At 37.8% G+C, this 23,505-nt stretch overlaps 1 protein-coding gene across 14 annotated transcripts in view; it reads right to left on the bottom strand.

The window, feature by feature from the left end:
* PFKFB4 (6-phosphofructo-2-kinase/fructose-2,6-biphosphatase 4) overlaps positions 1 to 23,505 on the bottom strand; it is a 102,141-nt gene that overhangs the window by 4,194 nt on the left and 74,442 nt on the right. For 7 of the 14 annotated variants that reach the window (XM_043518015.1, XM_043518022.1, XM_038408602.2 and 4 more), the window contains 7 exons: positions 21,755 to 21,962; positions 19,983 to 20,129; positions 17,260 to 17,364; positions 14,507 to 14,636; positions 14,014 to 14,076; positions 7,973 to 8,037; positions 4,136 to 4,221 (listed from right to left, as the gene is read on the bottom strand). In XM_043518015.1, coding sequence (XP_043373950.1) covers positions 4,162 to 4,221; positions 7,973 to 8,037; positions 14,014 to 14,076; positions 14,507 to 14,636; positions 17,260 to 17,364; positions 19,983 to 20,129; positions 21,755 to 21,962 — 778 coding nt within the window. In that variant the 3' untranslated portion in view covers positions 4,136 to 4,161. Of the gene's footprint in view, positions 1 to 4,130; positions 4,222 to 7,972; positions 8,038 to 14,013; positions 14,077 to 14,506; positions 14,637 to 17,259; positions 17,365 to 19,982; positions 20,130 to 21,754; positions 21,963 to 23,505 lie in introns of all 14 variants that reach the window. The other 7 variants (XM_043518014.1, XM_038408605.2, XM_043518020.1 and 4 more) reach the window with 5 other exon arrangements.

The following is a 23,505-nucleotide window of genomic DNA, read 5'->3' as shown; positions in this document are numbered from 1 at the left end:
ATACTATCAAGTTACTGGAAAACAATTCATTTTCAAAAATAAGTTTAATTGTGTTTCAGGGTTCTACACCTGCCAATATGCCCAACAACCACAACTGCTAGTCAATTTTTGTGGTTTTAAACTCATATTTGCCTTTAAAAAATATTCTTGTTGGTCTGTAGAAACCTACATTAATAAGAAGATATACAGTGACTTATACACAGAGGAAACAGCTAAACTGACTACACAGAGTGCGGTCAAAAGCATACGCAGAAAAGTAATTGAAAAACAGAATATATGTTTTTTCCTCTACTCTATTTCAGCAACAGAAACCTAGCTCTTACTTGTGAAAATGGTATGTAGAAAAAAGCTTTTATTCTTAAGTTGATTTTTCACTTTTTCTTTTTTAAAACCTCTATTTTAATTCTTTCCCTTTATTTCAAATCAGCATTGGATAGACATGGAGATTATATTCTCTCACACTCTGAAGTAGCTACGGTTTCTGAAAAGACTAGTGCCGGAGCCCTGATGACTTGTTGCAGGCTTTTTGACCTCCAGGCAGTGAATCTGTTCCTCTGCCCAGCAGAGGATCAAGAACAAGACCACCTTTCATTTCCATAAAATTGGGTAACAGTCCTGTTCCTGGAAGATGTTTCAGTAAGGAATACCATCTTAAAACTGAGGAAGACAATGTGTGAGAGAGTGGTAAGTGAGGCCTGTTAGCTCACTGATTCTCCTTGCTGAAACAGTAAGCAAGCAGAACCTGAAGAGTTTACAGTCTAATCAGAGATGTGTCAGTAGGCTCAAGGGACTGGTTCCAATAATGTTATTAAAACTTGGTTAAGACTCGAGACTAGGGCAACGTATCTTACAGGAGATTTGAGTCTTGTGAGAGAATTATGGAAACATCACTCTGTGAAAGTTAAGTTACTGGCAAGCCTGAAACCAAACCTTGAAAACCAACTAAGCCCATATGGAATCCCTCCAGAGGAAATTCAATAGGTCATTCCGAAGACACTGAAAGCTGAATGATTAATGGGATCAGGGGGTTCCAGGAGTTGAAGTGAGCATTATTATCTTTTCAGAGACTCCTTTTTATTGAGGCAATAATCTCTTGTGCAACAAGCCAGCAGAGGCTAAATTCTGGAGAGAAGAGTGACTGTCCTGTTTTTGAGAGACTACAAGGGATTTGGAGTCAACGCCTGTCTATGGATATTTGGCCTTTAACAAGCCAATCTTTGAATGGCCACAAAGGAGCAATGATGATTGTATTTGTTCAATCTGTCCATATTTTTCAGAATAACTTGGGCAACACTTGGATCAAAATGACACATCCACCAGGCTCTTGGGACTAAGTTACTGAAGGGTTGTCTGTGTGGGTTGCCTGAGAGCCCCCCAGTATTGGCTGCAATATTTTGATGGCTGGGCATTTGCTATTGATTCAAAGAGATGGAAGGCAAGAAGCCAAATTCCAGGAAATCCCAGGGAAAATAAGAGGAGGTCAAGAAGTTGTGGGAGTAGACTATATGCTGTAATAGATGGAGGTCTAGGAGAAAAAAGAGGAAGACATCTCTATCAGAAAGAGTGCAATGAGGGAGAAAGGATTTGGGCAGGGAGAAGAAGGATGGCGTAGTTACACTGTCTGGTAATGAGAAGTTCTGGCCATAGTCCTAAATCTTCTAGGGATTCATCTCGGCTATCTATGGCAACTGTATCTGTGAGAGTAGATGGAACCAGGATTGGAGAGAGCTTAATAGTGTCTTTTTACTGGCAGGAATTGTGCAACTATTGAGACTGCCAAGATGGGCTTATGCCTGTCTCCAGTATATACTTGGTTTGCAAGAAAAACAAGACTGGAAGGAATGAAGTAGGGAGGACAGTATTTTTCAGAAATAAGGCAGACAAGGAGTTGTTACATACGCTGAATGCAGACATGGCCAGTTTACCACACACACAAAAAAAAAACCCAGACTAAATTTGTTAAAAGCATTCACATCCAAAACCCAAAAGGTAAAATAATACATAAAAATAAATGAAGAGTTCTTTTAAATCAGTGTACTGCAGCAGCTTAGGCACTATAACTAGCTGATTTCCCGTGGAGCTCTGTACAATCAGCCCTGGGTTAAAAATCCATTCTATCCTCTACTAGGACTTTCTCTAATGCTACAATAACTGTAATCTGTTATTGAACCACTTACTCTATTGCCACATCCAGGCAGTTATACAAACTGAAAAAGTTAGAACTACTTACTGACTCATACCTACACCTGCAGGATAGAAGTATTACAGGCATTAGACAGCAGAAGCAGCTTTAAGTTAACTTTGAATATATATTTACAATTGCATGGGATTCTCCTTAGTAATGGACCGTACTCTCTCTCATAGAATCATAAAAATATCAGGGTTAGAAGGAACCTCAGGAGGTCATCTAGTCCAACCCCTGCTCAAAAGCAGGACCAATCCCCAACTAAATCATCTCTCTCATTTACTCACTATCTTGTTACTTTTCCACATCTCTGGTTTACATATCTAACTTCCCTGCAAACCTCTCAAGGATACCCATGGCAGCGACCGAAACAGAACCCAGGTCACTTGACTCCCAGTCTAATGTCCTATCCAGTGATACATGCTATCACCTGAAATTTCAAATTCTATACGAGGATTTTATCTGTACAATAGGTTATTTGCAGGAGCCAGCTAGCTATCACTTAATCCCTATCACTATCATATTGAGGAGTTCATAATGGGGTACATGACCTCAACAGTAATCATCAAAAAAAGCAAATAGTTAATTTCACCAAAATGCAAAATTTTTGTAAAAAATGTACAAGCTGGAGAAATAGACTTATTAACTGAACAAACAATTTACTCAACAAGGGATTTGTGATATTCTTTTAGATGAAAAGCAATTGCTTAGAAAAGTCTATTTTCCAAGTTTCGATGTTATGAAAACAAAGCGGCCCCTGTTACTCAGACACTTCTAATTTATGTTAATTTGGTCTCTATCACCAAAAAACAGCAAGGTCACGCTGCTACTCATCTTTCAAATGAGCTACAGTCTCTTTTTGTACAGTGTGTAAAGGATTTTAGACTCTGGCATGTTGCACTCTCTTGGTAAATGACTGCTTGACAATCCATAGTAAACATGCCATCTTTTGCACAAACGTTCTATTAATGCTTCGGGAGGTGTGTGCACCCATTTTGACCAGGACAACCTCCAGCCAACCTTTTTTTCTTTAAGTATAAATTAAAATCTAGGTACAGACTAATCTGAAATGGCCATTGCCCTTTGTATTGTAATATACCCAATGTAAATTCTGATAAGATATATGCACTATTGCCATGAAGACTCAAAGGTCACCCACATATGTGTTAGGAGCAGCATATTACTAGGAATTAAGTGTGGCTGCTGCTTGCCAGACCATGAATAGGGAGCTTTAAGATTCTGTGTTAATTCCTAAACGAAAGAAACCAAATGAAAATTGTTACAATGTACACAGAGAACTCTGCCATCCACCCAATGCAGAAATATATTTTAAGAAAAACCACACACATGAAACTACTCATATACTTCTCCTCATTATGTTTGAAGTCTGGAATAAAATAAGCTTCAACTTGCTAGCCTCCTCTCCAAATATATATCATTAAAGAGTTTGGTAATCTAGCAGATCTACCACACTAGTACTATGGATCAGTAGAACTAAATTTTTTGCTAACTATGGAAATGTTATTTTCTGCTACATTTAACAGTCCAATCACTCCCAAGGTCAGGGAAACAAGTACTACTTGTGCCCAGCTTGTGCTTATCACAAACAGTACGTTATGCATCATAGCTTTCATACTTTATCTAAAGTCCAACAGTTACTGGACCTAAAAAAAATCAATTTAAAAATTAAAGCTGCAAGATCACAGGATTATAGAAATCTTTAAAAAAAAAAACAAACCACACACACACAGCAAACAGCAGCCAATTAAGATTCAACAATTTATCTACAGTGAATTAGAATAATACAGTTTCACTATGCCTGGACAATTTTAGACGTTATGTGCTGTACAATGATTTAAATATTATTTTTGTAATTGATTTCAAAGTGATTGGAATGATTTTTTTTTTTAAGATGTATTTTAAAGTAATACGATGAAAACAGCACCACACGTTTGATAGCTGATCTGGACACGGGTTCACTGGTGAGCAGGGACTGTTACAAGGGCTTCCTCAGGAGGTCTGGAAATGTCTACATTCTGTATAATAATAAAAATACAGAGGAGAATATTTATCATGCAGCAATAAGCAGCAGTAAAATATCAATCAGCTTCCTTCACAAGTACACAGCTGCACTTCAACAAAAGATTTTTCACTCAGAAAATTCAGCGAAGTAACAGCTTTTTAATGCATTAGTACATAAGGCAGCACAACTTATATAAAATAACTATCAATCCTACATAAATCTTATTGCTAACACTTCAGTTATTCACATGTAGAGGATGTTTCCTATTTCCTATTATACTTATTAGACTTTCCTATTATAGTCCCCAATCAGGAAAACTCTTAAGCATGTGCTTAAATCTATTCCTACCCAGGAAAACCACTGAGCACATACTTGATTTCAATGGGAGTTGAATGTGTGATCTGCTTTCCCTGAATAGCAATACTTTCCTGAACTGGAGCCATACACTGCATTTCCATAGCATGATCTTCACTTTACTTGTAATATAGCTAGTTTAGAATATAAAAAACTACACCTGATGCGGTGAGTTATGACAAAATCCCTCCAAGACTAAAACGGTAAGTTTGCAACCTATGGGTAGACATCTGATTATTTTGCAGAAGTTACACAGTATTGCCCATGTTCAATGCAGCACGTGTTCAAAGGGTAGACAATTTAGCAGATAAGCTTGATGTTGGCTGCACCCATGCAGCTCAAGTTGGGGGCCTACAACAGTATCACCAAATTCAAACATAAAGTACCTGCTAACCTACTGCTTTAAATAAAAACCAAATGATGTGCATTCAGGTTCAGTTTGAAAGAGCAATTGATTCTTCAAACCAAAGAAAATTCAATTCCAAAAATATATTTTCCATTAAAAAAAAAAAAGCCTTTGGGCAGTTGAGTTACATGTTTGTCTCTTTGTTCACCTCCCTGATTCTGTGTTAGGTGGAGCAAATTTCTCTTTTCTTTTTACGATAAAAAATGAATTAACTCCGCCTAAAATGAGTTTTTCCAATGAATCACCATCCTCTCTCTAATTTACGGACTAAGATGTAGCAAAGGAAACAGATTTTACTGCCAGACAAAAGGCATTAAACTTGCTTTCTGAAATAAAATCCAAAACATCAGAGAGAACTCAAATGATTGTTGAAGTAGTTCCATAAGATTTATTATGGGAAAAAACAAAGATCACTCCTCCTTCATCCTACACAGATAGAGACTGAAGTCAGTACAAATCTGATGCTACTGTACGTGAACAGTCAGATCTGCAGTCCAGATTCAGATAGATTATCTTTATTATAGAAAACATAGGAAAGTCAGTTATCCTACTTCTTTATACCAATTTTTGCAATGTAAAAATGACAGTCTTGAATTTTTCTTAGAGCACATAAAGTATTTTAAAAGTTTTTTCAACATCTTCTATGCACTGTAGCATGCCTTATGTATTGATATGGAATTTATATCTAAGAGGCGCACACAGTACAATTATTAGGAAAGCAGTTTGTTTTATATTTTATTACATGTAATGGTAATTTTTTAAAATTAAATACTGTAGCTGTTCAGCTTTAATAAAGAGTATTTTAAAATTAGATTTTACGTAGCAGTTACCATTTACACAGACAGCATAAAGGAAATATTGTATTCTCTAATACCACACTCTAATCCTGACCTAATCAATTTAGCCTTTCATCCTTCCTAGTTAGTTTAACTGTATATTATGAAGTTTACTCAGTGTGGGTCTTTCAGAAGACATCTCAAGTACAGGTCCCACATGCAACTCTCTATGGTTAATAAAATCCCTATGGGTCTTCCCTGAAAAAAACCTCAGGTTTACCCTGCTATCCTTTGCCAAACTTTTCCACTAGTTTCATAACTGTACAGTTGTTGCCTGACTTCTGCCCTTCTCCCCAAACATGATTACATTTCAGCAGTACCAGATGTGTAGTTTGTGAAGCATTTCAGGTCGAAGGGTGCTAAGTAACAGCATTTGGTGCTCAGGTACACATATTTATAACATTCAGAACTAATGCAGTGACTCAACAGGTTCTCTTCCCAAATAAACATTTTTAAAAAGCTAACATTATGAATATTCCCAATAGCAATTTCCTGGAAATACGTTGCAAGCTGTAAGACACTGTGGCAAACTGAGGTTAGTCAGCAGCTCTTCATCTGAACTGCAGGAGACAGTCATTTGCAGCATCACTGAAAAAAAGTCATGGCTTGAAAATAAGGATATTCACAAAGACGCTCATAGGGATGTCATTTTGGTGGTAAACAACATGTTCAATTCATCAGAATTGTTTAATATTCCATCTGATGGGTGAGGTGAAGTGTTTGCCAGAAAGCATCCCACCATTTACACTGTTCCTATTAAGTGGCTTTCAGCATAATATGCAAGCTGCACCAAGAGGAATAGATTAAAATCTGGCAAAATGTAACACATGAAGGGAAAGAAGAAATGAAAGCGGTGAAGCATAAACATGGTAAAAAACATACATAATGAAAGCACTTGACTAGAATCGCTACTAAAGCCGATGTTTTGTCACCTTAGTGTAACTAATACCATAAAACTTCTTACATACAAAAACTCATATCTTCACACACACAAGGCCCTGATCACCACCATAAATCTCAACTTCTCACTATAATATAAATTGACTATACTGCACTAATGGATTCGCCTCAACTCTGCCCATATCATTCCTTGCAATGGTAGCCAATTTACTTCAAGGGAGACTTAAGGAGTAGACACAAAAGCTAGTAGCATAAGCACCATGCTTATCAAGTTTGGGTAAACTTTTATAATCCATCAATGGCAGAGCCTTTTGGGAGTAATATGGTCAACCCAAACTCATGTCACTACAGAATGCTATAGCACCACACAGCATCTCATACTCTGATACAGCAAGAATACAATAAGTTACCACAAACCTGACTTCCTAATTCTGCTTACACATTACACACATACAAGCCACTGGGGGGGGTATACGGGTTGATCTTGACTAGCTACATCCAAACTAAGAATTTTACACTGAGATATTTCAAGTTAGGTATCTCCATGAAAAAACACCCCTATCTTCTGCAGTGAAAAAATGAAGTCTGAGTTGGCTGGGCTTGCTTTGAGGTGGTCAAGATGATAGATATAAAAACACCCATTCCTTCTCTGTGCTAGTGTTCCCACCGCTGGCTAGCATTGCTAAAAATTCTCAGTATAGACAAAACCCTGTAATTGCAGTCAGCCTAAAGCAAGACAGGCTTCATTAATCCCTACTACCAACAGCTCTTGCACATTTTAGAAATTCATGGGGGACTATGCCAATTCCAAAATGGAAAAAGAGCTCAATCAAAATTTTCCTCTAATGTTTAAAATACATTATCATGCACTTGTAAAGTGAAATATATACATGATAAGCTAGTTCATAAACAGACTGAATAGCTTATTCATTACTTTGATCATTACTAAGTCTTTGGCATTTGTCTTTTCTAACATAAAAATATAAAAGGCATTGACTTAGAAGAACTATGTACACACAGTTGATATTTCTGAATGCAAGAGCCAGAGTTTACCTTTATGTCTGAAATGTAAGATTTCTTTTCACAAACTTATCTAGCAAACAATACACAGATGAGTAACGTACTGGTTACACAAAATTGGTGTGTAAAGTTAAATATGCTCAGCAACTGTAGCAAATTAATTCTAAATGTGGGTAAGAGACTTTTTTTTTATGATAATCATCTCAGAAAATGCAAATTAAGGTATTTGTATTGAACACTTGTCCTACCTCTGGTTTATCTCTGTGTGTGTTTACAGCTTCAATGTTCAGGAATATAGATTCCACTTTACAACCTGTTGACAAAAATTAACCCGATAAGCACTCAATATTTCTAAAACTGTGTTGCTTTTTAAAAAAAAGTTACAGTAAATATGTGATCCAACTATAAAAGATTATTCCCTGTCCTTCCCTCCAACTCTTGGCTTTCACTTGGAATTCCTTGGCTAAGTTCTGATTGTCCTTGGCCTCACAATGAACCAACCCCAGCGGATTTAGTATTTATCCCAGTTTGGTGATTAATCCAGTTCACACTCTCTTCAACCTCACATTCTTCTTATTACTTTTAAAAAGACAGGGAAACTAAGTAATTCACTTTGTTCAAAAACTCTCAAAAATGATGCTAGGCATACACACAATCATAAAATTTCACATGCACTTCTGTTTTCTGGGATATTTTTAGCCTTAGCATCACATTGTAATGCAGAAGATAAATACTGACCTCAAACTTTTAATAACGGTGAATGTGACCGAATGCATGTATATTACAGTTATTTAAAAGCCCACATTACTAAGGCTGGCACAGGCAAGGCTATTAAATTATTATTAAATTTACTTAACATTTTAACATGTATATAAATGGAAATCTAAAGCTAACCTCTGGGGAGAAGCCAATTTTTTTTTTCCATTGAATGAGCCAGCAAGCTCAGAGAGAGTAGGAAAGCCATATTTTTCCTCTCATGCTGGGTTGGTTTTAAACAGATGCCTCCAGCAAAAACTGATCCATTTACAGACTAGTGACTATTCAGTGCATTAAAAATAAAATGATTGTTTGCAGACAGCAAAGCTGATACGGCCTAGAATGGAGTCAATTTACCCACCTGTCCTTATGTCGAAGACACAGAAGAAACTCACTAAATCACTTGCCACTAATCTGCACTCTCATAATTTGGTGGTCTGTCTCACTCCGCAGCAATGTTTAACCAAGGGCTATAGTTCAGGTCTCATATTACTAAGACATCACTATTTTTATGAAATACACTACAAAATATCTATTAGAATATGCTCTGAAACCTCACACAACATTAAAGCAAAGTACCATCTGTGATGCATTATTATATGTTTCTAATTAGTGTTCACTTACTAATTACAGTGAATCAGATAAGTTATAATGCATTCTTTCCCCAAATGCAAGTCAAGCAGAAATCCACTCTACTTCCAAAAATTAAAGCTACATTCACATTCAGGATGGTACAAATTTGTACCATTCCTTAGAGAAGGATCTTTTTTTTTTTTTTTACTAATATTGAGAAACCCATTTACAACTAGCAATGAGAGAAAAAACTGGGCCAGATGGCCATATCCTGCAGAAAAGCCCATTAAAAGGGGCTGCAGTGAAACTCTGTTCCTCAAGGGAGAACCTTATTAGTTTTTCCACTGGCAGGCTCGTCCCCACACACAAGCAACAAAGGGTTCAAACCCTGATATTTACTCCTGTGGGAATTCTGCACCACTGTGCACATGCTGAATACATGTTCCCTGCAGAAAATACATTCTGCTGGAGAGGTGCTGCAGTTACACATTTTTCCCACCAAGGGCTGCTCTGACACCTGAACAGAGGGCAACTGCTTCTGGGCGGGAGCAGCCCTCTGCCAATAGGGAGGAGAAGAGGCTGTGTTCCACACAGCGCCCTACCCCTGGGGCCAGGTGAGGAGGCACAGAACATGGAGGTGGATGGACAGAGCAGGGCACATGGGGCTGCTGACAGACTGAGGTTCAGAAGGGCTAGTGGGGGGACAGACTGAGGCAGGTGCTGAATGGGAGTGAGGATGCAGGGGTACATGGGGATGGGAGAGGAGTGGTGGCTGAGTGAGGGTGCAAGGATACATGGAGATGGGGGAAGATGGTGGCTGAGTAGGGGTGCAGGGCCACATGGGGACAGGGGGAGGAGGGGTGGGTGAGTGAGGGTGTAGGGCCATATGGAGACAGGGGGTGCAGGGACACATGCGGATGGGGCAGATGTGCCTGACTGAATGGGAGAGGCTAGGAGTCAGCCAGGGTCTGCATAGGTGAGGCTCCCCAACAATCCCTCCCCCCAAAAAACAAACTGTTCCATACTTCTCCCACCCACACCCAACAGCCCTCCAGATTCACTCTCAGGCCTCTTTCCAGCAATTACTTCCCTCTCCCTTAGCTCCTCCATTACTCCTGACTTCCCCAAGCCTTTGCATTGCTTCTGAGGGGTGCAGGAAATACATTTCTGTGTGGTAGTTTAAATGAATTATTATTTAAAGTTCTGTATTAATATAACTAGTAAGGAATCTATTTGTCAAAAAACATTTTCTGAAATTTTGTTGTCTGTATTGTTACAGACATACTTGTCGACAAGTATTTTTAAATAAATTACCAAAATAATTGAAACTGGTGAGATTATATTGTGCTCTGTTGACAAATAAAAAAAATGCAGAATTTTAAAATATTGTGCACAGAATTTGTAATTGTTTGGCACAAAGTCCCCTCAGGAGTAATATGTGCAGCTGCTGGGGAACTGTTTGATTCTAAAACTATTTCCACAGAGATTTCTGAGCCTTCTGTCCCCTTGCCATTAACAGAGAGGCCCTCAGGGCCCCAGACCCCCTGCCTTGTCTCCTTAAGGGGGTTCCAAAAGCACAGAGTTTTGTATACAGCATCAGATGGTTAACTTTTAAGCAGATGGCTCAGAGTGGGTGGTAGGGGAGTGTTAAGATAATAAGCATAGCCCATCTGTCCATCCCCACCAGTCACTAGGGATGAACACACTGCCAAGTAGGATTCTTGGGGAATGATCTGACACATAGCAAGTAATTATGGGAAATAACATAGTACAACTACACTTGTAAGAAAGGGACTAAGACAGTAAGTTCAAAGCACTAGGTAATGTCAACTTACTAGGGGACAAAGATTTCCCAAACACGTGAAACATACATGGGTATTACATATCTCATGCTTTTTCATATCTTGTCTCATGGAATTCAAGTGACATATCAATATTAGATTCCCAGAAATATTAGCGAATGAAAATATTTATATAACTTTAACTTCTGAAGACAAATTTCTTGAGGACAATTACAACTTTGCCAAATTTCATGGTTTCAGTTGGTGAAAATACTAAAAAATAGGTTATGCTGCACCTATTAATCTCACAAATACAAAAATTCCTCTTCATAAGCACAGCCTTCCTCCTATTTTAGTCAATAGGAGCTGAAGTGGGGTCTCACTGTTAATTCTGTTTTCATATCTAGTATCTTAAAATACTGTTAATAACATTCAGGTCCAATCTCCAAATACGGACTACAAAGTACCCAAAATCACTTAACAGTTCAGTACAATTTCTGTATGAAACACTAGAATAATTTGGGACTGGTAATTTGTACAAGATGCCTTCCTTCTCCGTTAAGATATTTTTAAATACCAGAACTCCCAGCACATGTGCCTTGCAACTTGTTAGAAATGATTTTGTACACCAGGTGTCACTAAAGTGAAGAGTTCTCTTAGCTTGTTGAAAAAGCAAGAATATTTTAGATCATTGTTATGAAGTCTACAAAAAATCTCCTTTTTTTTTCCAGATATAAATTCCCCTAGTTTTTAAACAGCTATTTCCTTAATCTTACTTAGACCTGAACAGAAGCTAATTTGGATTTGTTTGTGTTTAAATTGATATAAACACTATATTATATATATATATATATATATATATATATATAGTGTTATATATATATAAATTCTTTAGCCTTTGCCATTTGAATTCCATTGTGTAGCTAAATTTGCAAATGATTTTTTGGTAACTCGTTCACAGATAAATCATGAGAAATTTCTCTCCATCTACAATTAACCTTCTGAACAGTGATTAGCCATCACAGTGTACAATTAAACAATTACTCTAAAGACAATGTAATGAAGCACATTAAAATAAGAGGTGCTGAATTAGGGTTGAGATGCACTTCAGAATCTAAGTAGTGATGAGTTTCTGAACTGTGTCTGAAAAGTCACTCTAATTAAAATTTATTATATTTTATTTCTTGTATTCTGCAGACTTCTGGTAAATCTAAGAGTTTAGATTTGCTGAAATACAATCTAACAGTAATAATTGTTAATGAAGAGTTTTACACAAAGTGGGGACACAGCCAGGAAAAAAGAAAAAAATATTTTTCTTTAAAAGGAGGGACCACAAATAAATATCTCAGAAAAAAAAACAAACAACCAGCAGACTCTTTGGGGGTAAAAGTTTGACAATTACCAAACTCCCATTTTATAAGCAACCTTCAGAATTTCACTTGCTTATTTGTAATTAGCAGTGATATTAAATCATTGCCCAGAGGACCCAATCAGCATTGGGATCCCCTAGAGCTATGTAGAACTGATCAATGAAATTGTTTTTAGTTGTTCACTTTATTAATATAACTTCATAAGCAAAGTTTTATGAATGAAACAACATTCATTCATAAAACCGGTTACCTCAATAACTGCCTAACTGAGTTTCACTTTCAATCCAATTGCTGCTTAAATCGCTGAAACTTACATAGTTTCAACATTTTAACTTCTGTTCACTGTTTGCCATTCCTTACACTTGTCCATACTGTAACTCAAACTCCATTTTAACTTGTCCCAAACTCCATTTTAAAATGCTCACTTCATTTTGTAAAAGCTTGCTGCAACCTTCATTTTTGCAAAACCCTGCTGTAATCTTATTAGTTTAATTTGGATGTGTAAATGAGGTATGTATGGATGATGGAATCAACCTCCAGCCCCAGCCTGTCCTGATGAAATGAAGTGTAAACACCCAACAGCTGAAGATGCAGACAACAGCCCTGACAAAGTAAGAGGAGTCCACCCTCAAAAGAAAAGAACCAAAGTACAACTGCAGAAACATCAAAGCCAGGTCCTAGGCTGAAAATCATGTCTGCAATTGACGGGTGATCAATCACACCGAACCCAGAAAGAAAAGGAGTACTTGTGGCACCTTAGAGACTAACAAATTAGAGCATTTTTTTTTTACCTTCAGATGCTCTAATAAATTTGTTAGTCTCTAAGGTGCCACAAGTACTCCTTTTCTTTTTGCGAATACAGACTAACACGGCTGCTACTCTGAAACCTGTCATTATGCAAGGCACCGAACCCAGAGGCAGCATGACACAGCAAGACCTATAGACTCTGGATTCAAACTAAAGCCTACAAAAAGGATGGGGGAGATGGAAGACTTTGAAGGGTAACATTCTGCTGCCAACATGGAAGGGCATCGGTGCTTGCCCAACAGAGACCCAGCTCTTCCTTGTGCCCGGCTTTCCTGGCCAGTTAGCGACCACAAGCTACGAACCCAAGCCACGAACTCAAGCTACATTCAGGACTGGTAACTATACAGCAGCTGCAGAATGTGTGTGTGTGTATGTGAACGAATGTGTGAATGAATGCAAATTTGATTGAAATGTTATCACTATAACTGATTGCCTACTACGATTCTTTTTGTATTCACAATAAATGTGACATTTTGTCTTATCCCCTCTAGTAAGATCCTGCTGGTTTTTATTGTATTGGTATAACAGCTGGCACAGTACAAACAGAGTCAAGGTGTGCTTGCTGGTGAAGTTGGTGAAATATCATCTTGGACTAAATTAATGAATACACAAGAAAGTGTCCACCTACACACACTAATTGGTATTTTCATATCTCCGTTATTATACACTTTTTTGGTGTAATCAAAACCCACAAATACATATATGCACACTCTCATTAATTTGGAAGGAAGTTATATATGCATATATAAGGGAAGAATTTGGCCTTCAGCATTTATACATTTAACTATTTATTTTTCCAGTAAAGGAAATGTGTAAAGATGTTTCATGAAAAAGTGTTTTGACTAAATAATTTTATTGATATTGGGAAAGAAAATTAAATAAGGACTTCTCCCTAAACTTATACTGGAAAGGACTTCACTTTATGTATCTTTACTTTAATAAAATCAAGGGTGGAATTTGATAATAGCATATTTACAAAAAAAAAAAAATGTTTTAACTTACCATAAGCCACTGGAGTTAGCTTTAAGACACTATGGAGTGGGCACTTGAGATAAGGCAGTTGTTCTGAGAAATTGAAAAACAAAAATACATATGAAACACTGGGAACAAGAAAATTCACTGAGCTGTAGTGTTTATTATTTTAAAACTATTTAAAAAGCTTTTCTTCCTAAGTGACACTGAGACCTGTTTTTTGGTGGGGCAGAAAAACATTTGTGTACTTAAAGACAGGAATTGTTAAATATAAATCACACACCAGGCATGCAGAAATATAGGTAGGTCATCCATGAAAATAAATTCCACTTGCCCATTCACCCGGGGAACTAACCTTTGATGTGCAAGTGAATTATCATGTTAGAATTTGCCATGACATTAACATGGCATCAAGAGAAGGGTGAGCTTCTCAGTGCCTGGGCTGCATAAGTTGCCAAGACCATTTGCAAAGCTAAGGTGGACCCATTGTATTAAAACATCAATATTGATTAAGGGCATATACCTGCAGTCTTGTCCAGAAAGTAAGCAAGCAGACAGCGCATAACTGCTTGGTGACATATAACAAGCACATTTTCCTGCCTTTCCAACTCCATAATTACTGGCTCCAGTCTCTGAACGAGATCTTCATATGACTGGAAAACAAAAGCATATTGAGCAGTCAGAGGCTCACTTAGGCAGGAATTACTGCACAGTCAGAAGAAACAAATAATGCTAATTGTCTTATAAATATTTTATTAAGACAGAATATTGACCAGAAAGGAGGTCTACATCTATAAAGTGCACTCTGCGAAAGAAAAATTAAAAAGTTTACAATTTTTTTTTTTACTCTGTAGAGGAAGCGGTTTACTCATTAGCCATTATCTCTGGAGCCAAATTATCCCTCAACCCTCTCAAATATAGAATTTTACCATTTATCTTAACATTTCCTCAATTTGCATGAACTTCTATACTTTGATGTACTCTTACTCATACTTTTTTTGGTTAGTTTGTTTTTTAAATTCAGTTCCCATTCATGGGCTATCCTGTGCTGGTAATTAATGGCCTGATCCTTCCAATGGGAAAATACCAAACCTTTCATTATTAATTTGGTTCCCAAGTTCTCTTCCATCTTGAATTTTTTTTACTCCAATTTAGAAAAGCATCTTTCTTCAGGAAAGCATTTAAGCATGCCAACTTGAAGTCAATGCAACTTTAGCATGTGTTCAAAGTGGTTAAATGCTGTATTGAACAGAGATTAACTTAAGCACACACTAAGGAAGATGAACAAAAGCCAAAGGTGTTTTCGTTTCTTTGTTATTTTCCAAGTTTCTGGATTACGCCAACTCAATAAAACTAAAAATTAAAAAACCCTAAGCTTTGCCTCATCTTAGGCAATCTCTACACTAGCACTTTTGTCGGGAAAACTTTCGTTGGTCGGGGTGTGAAAACACACACCCACTCACCCACCCACCGACCCCCAGGCCCTGACCAACATAAGTTTCACTGACAGAAGTGCAGACATAGCTACTGCTGCTTGTTTTCGGTGGTTTAATTATCGTCAGTACAGAGCAGCTACACGGGAGACCTTACAGTGACGCAGTTGCAACGGTATAGCTGTGCTGCTGTTAAGGTCTCTAGTGTAGACAGAGCATAGTCAGTTAACACCTTTCCTGTTTGGGTCATCTTATCCACAATTATTTAACTTCCACAAGGAGATCATGAGGGTGATAACATTTAGGTAGCTGCATTATATTGGCCTTTACATAAATAATTAAAAAGTTAAGAGTCTGACCTAGATACAAAAGTGCCCCAGGCCTAGATGACTATTTAAACAAAAACAAACATATACCTTTTAAGCTGTAAGTTACCAGTGAGTAATGACTAAAACTTGTTTTCATCTGATGTCCATTTCTTGATCTTCTACTCATATCACACACAAAAATAAATAATAATAAAAACAATTAAAAATAGTAAATTTACTATTAAAATAACTCCCACTGTACTAAGACAATCGAAGAGCCTGGATACTGTAAGGCAAGGGAGACAACTCTCAAAGAATAGGATTTTAGATTAATTTCTTAAAAACCTCCAATTTCACAGAGAATGACAGCCCTGATTGTGTTTGTTGATTTGAACACTATAGAAAATGCTGCTTTCTCAAGCAATGAATTCACACATATAAATACCTTTAATAATTCTTGTGTGTATGATAAAGCTAAAATATAAATGGCATGAACTGTCTACCACTTTATTTATTTTGATTTTGGAAACAGTAATACTGAATATATTCCAACCCGGTAATATTGAATGATTCAACTTTGCTGTTATCACCAACAAATACATTTATTTTGAGAAATTAACAAAATAGATTAATCACTAAGAGCAATGAGACAGTTTGAAATGTTTGTTAATCTTTCAGTGAAAGCACTGATGTAAAAAACCAACAGTCCTTGTCTGAGTAGATTAAAAACTTTTCAGCTCCTTGTCATTACTGTGTCATTACTAAATGGATTACTCACATCTAGAAGAAAACACTTTATCACAAACCTATTCTGGGCATGATGATCACTCAGATTATTGATGGAATAGAGCATCAAAGCTTCATTTATGTACCAATGAAGTCCACTGCACTCTTCACAAATGTCAGAACAGGTGTTCTAATTGCTGCCATGAATCCTAATCTTTACCATACAAAGACAGACCACATGACTATCCATTAATTACATCAATTTAATTATATTAGTCTCCTTGTAAACCTGCTAGCAGGTTCATTTTTGTTTCTGAAGTGCAAGACTTTTGCTAGATTACAAGGGAAGCCAATGTGTCTACAGATTTACACAATATAGAACCAAAAATGCATGTTTTATGTGACATTTACCACACACAAAGATGACAACCATGAATAGCAGTCTTGACAGCATATACCTGCATCTCTAATAATAATAATAATAATAAAACTTGCTCAGTCACCTTGTGAAACAACCAGACTATCAATATATAAATAATGGTAACATACAAAAATCCTTCCAGGCATACTTCCAAATATGGTATTTATTTTAAAACCAAAAAAAACCATAAACCTTCACAAAGGGTGTATTCAACTAAAAGGTTCTGGCTAAATAAGATCTACAAGTTCCTATAGTCCTTCCACTGGCAAGGAAAACAACGTATTACTCAATTTTCTTCAAGATACCTAGCATCTTAAGAAAACATGATGCTCTCTTAACTTAAAAAAAAAAAAAAAGAAAAGAAAAAAGAAAAAAGCCAGCAGCATACCTCCCCCTTAGGGTATCTGTATCTGTATTTGTCTTGGTCTCTCAAGGCAAATTCAAGAGGATAGTTTTCCTGAATTTCTTCATATGTCATTTCTTCACAGACTCCCTAAGAGTAACAAAAACAAAAGGCACACAATATGCATGAGAATCATCAGGCCCATGGGCACAACAGTAGATCTTTATCTCCCATACCCACAGTGGCAGACTTGGAGCTTCTATGTAATAATTTATTAATCCTGTAGGTGACCTAGTCATTGACATAGACTGTGTCAATTTCACAGTCATACTGAGGTAGAACAACATTTATTATCCACATATATTGTTTTTATGCAATGCAGGATGTCCTCAGAATGATGACAGTAACTCCCAGATAAGAACATCCCAGCACACACTTGACAGACAACAGGGAAAGCTACTAGTTTCAAAGATCCTACATGGGGTCTCCAAAGAAGCTTCAAAACTTGTAAGTATAAGTGCCTTATAACTGTAAACAAGTGACAAGTGCCAAATATTAACACATTTTTCTCTCTCCTAAGAACACGCCTGAAGTTTTGGACCTAGAATTATACTGAGTGTCCTTTTCATCAGCTAGATCCAACACACAACTTGATGGCATTTCTCTGCTTGCCTATAATGTGATAACCTTTGAATGTTGCATATGATCCACTGCAAAATTTCAGGGAACATTCTAGATATCAATGGGCAGAATGCAACTGATTTTGTGAAAAGCCAGAAAACCAGATGGGTGAAATGAGGGAACATTCAGAGCTACTAGCTTCAACCAAGTCTGCAATTGTCTACATATCAAAGAACTGGTTGATAGCAGCCATTAACACCTTTAACAATACTTTCCCTCCCCCATCGCAGCTCTGATCATGGCCCCAATGCAATTTTAAATGCAGACACTTAGTCTAAATGACTTATCTTCCAGAAAGGGGAAGGGGAGGAAGACTTAAGAATGGGGAGGGAGGAAAAAGGGATTTGAGTGGGGTGGAAGAGAGGAAAGAACACCACAGAGTCCCTAGCAACAAAGAGGGAGCTTGTGACGAAGGTGCACATGCTCAGCCTACAGAAGAAATGAAATGTGTGACTGTTACGGGGTGCTCACAAAGCCCCGCTGGGTTCAGCCCCCTAGCCCCGCTCCCCAATGAGTCAGGACCACTTCAAGCTGGTGCAACAGCCATGCTCTGTAATCCTGTGTCACCACCACCAAACTCCAACTATTTACAGATTATTTACAGGTTTGGCCTATCACAGGTTAGTGGCAACAGAGTAGCAGGCTCTTGGCTCCTTCTGAGCCTACTCTCCCCTTCTGCTCTCTGCCCCCTCCCCTCCAATTCACTTTCTCCCTAGCTTTTAGCCCCTGCTAATGAGGCTGGCAGGTGTAGCCAGTTTACTGGCCAATCCTAGCTAGTGGCCCAGCAAGGGTGGATTTGATTTAAATCAAATTGATTAAATCATGTTTAAATCACTAGTCAGGAAGACTTGATTTTATCATGGATTTCTACATAAAAGTGCATTCTTGTTGGTTGTTATAACCTTAAGACATATTCTTCACAACTCAGAGATAGATGAGACCCAAACTGGGTTTCTTTTACGGCCTGCTGCCATTCTAGGTTTTCCCTTCTAGTGAGAGAATGGTATGGTAGATCTCAAATCAATGAAGGCTACACTCAGAAAGACCTCAAAATTTCTGGAATATGCTGCTCAAACAGTTTCACTTTTGTTTCTACTGCCTGTCCCTCTCTTCTCACATTTATCTCCAGACGTCTTCTCTATTCCGCTCCCAACCATCTTCTTATTCACTGAACCTTTTGAAACTCTGCACTTTTAGAGAGAGGTAAGGGACTGACTCTATGTACACAAATTTGCAGAGGGACAATAGGATTGAGGTCTGTTACTTCTCACCTCTATATATTATTTATTATTTATTTAAACACATTTTTGCTATTAACAAGCTTGTTATCTCTGGAGACACAAATCCAAAGTTTGAGAACTGCAAAACTAAGCATCTCTGATGGTATCTTCTAGACTGAGCACTGAGTCCCATTGGGTAGGCAGAAAGATTAAACTAAATAATCTACACTGAAGCCCCTGGAACCTCATAAAATTGGGTTCCTAATCCATGAACTATTGAAACTCATTTACAAAGCTTTTCTTAACATTACATGAATATATTGTCTCATACTATAGAATGAGAATTTATAATCCCTATTCCATGATAAGATATCTTTGAGCTATAATATGTCTTAATTAAAACTCTTTAGATAGGTTTTTTCCTCAAAAAGCATTTTATCAAAAAAATACAATTTAAAAAAAATGCAATTTAAATTTAAAAAATCCGATTTTTTATTTATTTATTTATTTTTAAATCATTGATTTTTATCCACCCTGGGCCCAGCCTCAACCCATTTCCCCTGATTGGGGCTGGAGAGGCAGGAGCTGATTAGGGCTTCCCATGCAGTGCCCTGCCATAGTGACACTTTAAGCTGCATATCATTTAACCAAGACCAAGTCTAAATTCATTAGGACACCTTTTACTAAAACATGTAACACTGTTAATAAGGAAAGGCCATAAACCTTCTGATCTCCAGAACCATAATACTAATCACCTTCTAATCCACACAAACCGTATTACTGCACAATAAAATGTTCACCATCCCCCATCCGAAACAGAACCACTTTCTTGAATAGTTACAAAAAATGGAACCCAGGAGAACTTACTGCATCTATTTCATTCAAAACCTTCCACTGTTCATAAGGCACTCCCAAAGCCTCTGCAGTCTGAATTGTCCTTTTCATCTGACTGGTCCAAACTTTCAGATCCTTGATGTTTTGCTCATTAATGAACTGTGCCAAGCTCTTGGCAAACTGAAAAAGACATTAGAGATTGGATGAGGGATCAGTGCCAATATACTGTGCTCGAGTTGGAACCCAATCGGTTCTTGTCCCTCACTGCAAGTTCATTATATTCCTTTAAAAAGGCTCTTTAGACTTTTCCTAAGAATATGACAGTTCCTGTTCAGCAACAAAAAGATAATACAAAGATGACAATACTCTCTGGTAATCCACTCCAGCCCCAAAACAACTTCCTCTTCCATCCTCACCTTACAAAGATTCACAGGTGCCCACCAACTAAGGAGCGCCACAAGTTTAAAAATCAAAACCCAACTTAAAATAAGGACTCCTTGAAAAGAGCTTTGAGCTCAAGGTTAAACACAAGTGTATCAGAGAAGAATGAAAAGAGAAGCCATATATAAAGATCTAACAGCAAACTACAACGCAATTTGCCCACTCAAACCTCTTACCCACTTGCATGACATTAGAGTCAAGGTAAAAGAAATATTTATGTTTGTTATAAGGAAAGAACAGAGGAAGAAAGGAAGCTGTACGAGATGGTGTCATAAACATACAGCTAAGGGTATCATAAAATCCCTCCTTTACCTGTAAAGGGTTAGGAAACTCAGATAATCTGGTTGGCACCTGACCAAAAGGACCAATAAGGGGAGAAGATACTTTCAAACCTGTGGGGGAAGGTTTTTGTTTTGGGCTTTTGTGTTCTCTCCAGAGACAAAGAGAGAGACCAAGCAAGTAATCCAGCTCCTACTGAATAATACATATAAACTTACAGAAATAGTAAGTAATAGCAAGGAAATGCGTTAGTTTATCTTTTGTTTTAGCTTGTGAATTTTCCCTATACTAAGAGGGAGGTTTATCCTTGGTTTTTTTAACATTGAAATTTTGCCTAGAGGGGAATCCTCTGTGTTTTAAATCTTATTACCCTGTAAAATTACCTTCCATCCTGATTTTACAGAGGTGCTTCTATACTTTTTTTCTTTATAATAAGTTCTGTTTTTTAAGAATCTGATTGGTTTTTAGTGTCCTAAAAATCCAAGGATCTGGTCTGTGCTCACCTAGTTTACCTATTTGGTTGGTAGATTATTCTCAAGCCTCCCCAGGAAAGGGGTGAAGGGGTTTGGGGGGATATTTTGGGGAAATAGGAACTCCAAGTGGTCCTTTTCCTGAATCTTTGTCTAACTCACTTGGTGGTGGCAGCAGTACCCATCCAAGGACAAGGAAGGATATGTGCCTTGGGGAAGTTTTTAACATAAGCTGGCAGAAATAAGCTTAGGGGGTCTTTCATGCGGGTCCCCACATCTGTATCCCAGAATTCGGGGTGGAGAGGGAACCCTGACAGATGGTCAACAACATAAGAACACCGATATTGGGTCAGACTAATTGTCCATCTAACCCAGTATCCTGTCTTTGACAGTGGACAGTGTCAGATGCATTTAGAGGGAATGAATAGAACAGGGCAATTTCAAGTAATCCATCCTGTCATCCAGTCCTAGCTTCTGGAATTTGGAGGTTTAGGGACATCTGGAGCATGGGGTGACAACAGCCATTGATGGACCAATCCTCCATGAACAATAATGTCAACACCACCCACGCAAGGCAACCATTTGTTTGAAGTCACTTAATAAAAATGATCTTACCTCTTTCCCCCTAAAGGACAGTCCAGTGTCTCCTCCTATCCTCCCTTTCAGATTCAGCTCACTTTCTCCATGTCGACAGAGGTAGATCGAGCGAGGAGTTACATGGATATTCATGAGGTAGTAGACTATCCGGCTTTGAATATGGTCCATTACTCTATTCACAAGGTAACTCCTTCCAACATCCATGATTTTAATATAGGAAAGATCCCTTTCATGGTAAACAAATGAGTCATAAATCATCATTTGGTTTCTTTTCTCCTCTAACTTATACCAAGGCCCACCAACAAACATCACCACTCAAAAACAAAAAGGCAACTACCAAAGAGACCACAAATTGAATAAATGTTCAGATATATGAAAATATATAATATCAGTTCATAAGGGCTAATCTTCATTATAAATCCTTAGCCTTGAGGCATGGCAGCAAAGTATTGTAAACAGAGATGCAATGAACTCATGCAAACAATTAATTTTACTCTCACACGGAAAGCTCTTCTCACTCTCATGTCACTCCATTCTTTACCACTTCACTTGTGCACTCCCCCCACCCTCAAAGGCACAGCCCTTCACTGAAAGGAAGATTCAGGAGCAGTCTGAGGAGAAATTCTGACTTGCCCACGTAAGCCTGACACCACTCTGTAAATTGCAGCTGTCGCTCCCCACAGCTAATAGATGTCTGGTGGTACAGAAAGGGATTGGAGCCATGGTCACATCCACATGCCTCACTGACCCCTTCTAAAAAGGCTAAGGTCACCAGAAGAGATAGTAATCCCAGCCACCCTGTGGATGTCTCCTTGGCCAACCCCACTCCCACCCAAGCTCTACCCACTCACATTGGGTAAGGTGCAATTTGGCTAATATTGTCTATTTGTTTTCCTCTCCACCCCCATTTCCACCAACTTATATAGCTGAGCTAACAATTTTGAGCAACATTCCACTTAGCGAAAAAGTATGTCAAGATTGGTGAACCTAAAATTAGGCTTGTTGTGTTTTGCACATTCAGTTGAGAAACCATATGATTAAAAAAAAAAAAAAAAAAAAAAAAGATGACCTATTATTAAATGCAGTAAGGGACAACCATCATCACTTCATCTCTGAAAGCATTCACTGATGTTAATCATTACTGATCTGCGCAGGCACAAATATCATGGCTCTTAAAGACATGATGTGCACAGATAGATCTGACAGAAGCAGCTTGTCACTGCTCATGGTCAATTACACTAAAATGATTTTTCAGCATGGCAACAGCCTCAAAACAAACTGAGAAATTTACCCAGAGGATGAGTACAGCATAAAACCCTAGGAAGACAGACTGAGCGCTGGTGCTGGGATGTATCATGACAAAGGAAGAGTCATTCCCACAGTTTCCAGCCTCTACCTTAATCTCAAAGTGTGTTAAATGTGAATGGCAATCGCACATCATTTAAAACATTGACCAAATGATTCTGGAGGTCAAATTTACTAAGGCTGAGGCATTCAAAGCCACAGGGATTTAAGAGTCAATGTGACTCACTTAGGCCTTGTCTACCTAGAGGAAACGGACCAGCAAAGATATTCCAGAATAACAATTCCACTATAGCTATCCTGGAATAATAGAGCCATTCAGGAATGATTCCCCCACATGAACAATATTCTGAAATAAAAGTGACTTTATTCTGATTATAGTAAATTGTGAGTGGAGTAATTCTGGAATAAAGCACAGGGACGGCTATGGTGGAATAGTTATGCCAGTCAATTTCCCCATGTAGGCA

Source organism: Dermochelys coriacea, chromosome 7 (genome assembly GCF_009764565.3).
Source record: "Dermochelys coriacea isolate rDerCor1 chromosome 7, rDerCor1.pri.v4, whole genome shotgun sequence".
Classification (NCBI taxonomy): domain Eukaryota; kingdom Metazoa; phylum Chordata; order Testudines; family Dermochelyidae; genus Dermochelys; species Dermochelys coriacea.
The sequence above is the reverse complement of the archived record's forward strand: the minus strand, read 5'-3'. Positions and strand labels throughout refer to the sequence as shown.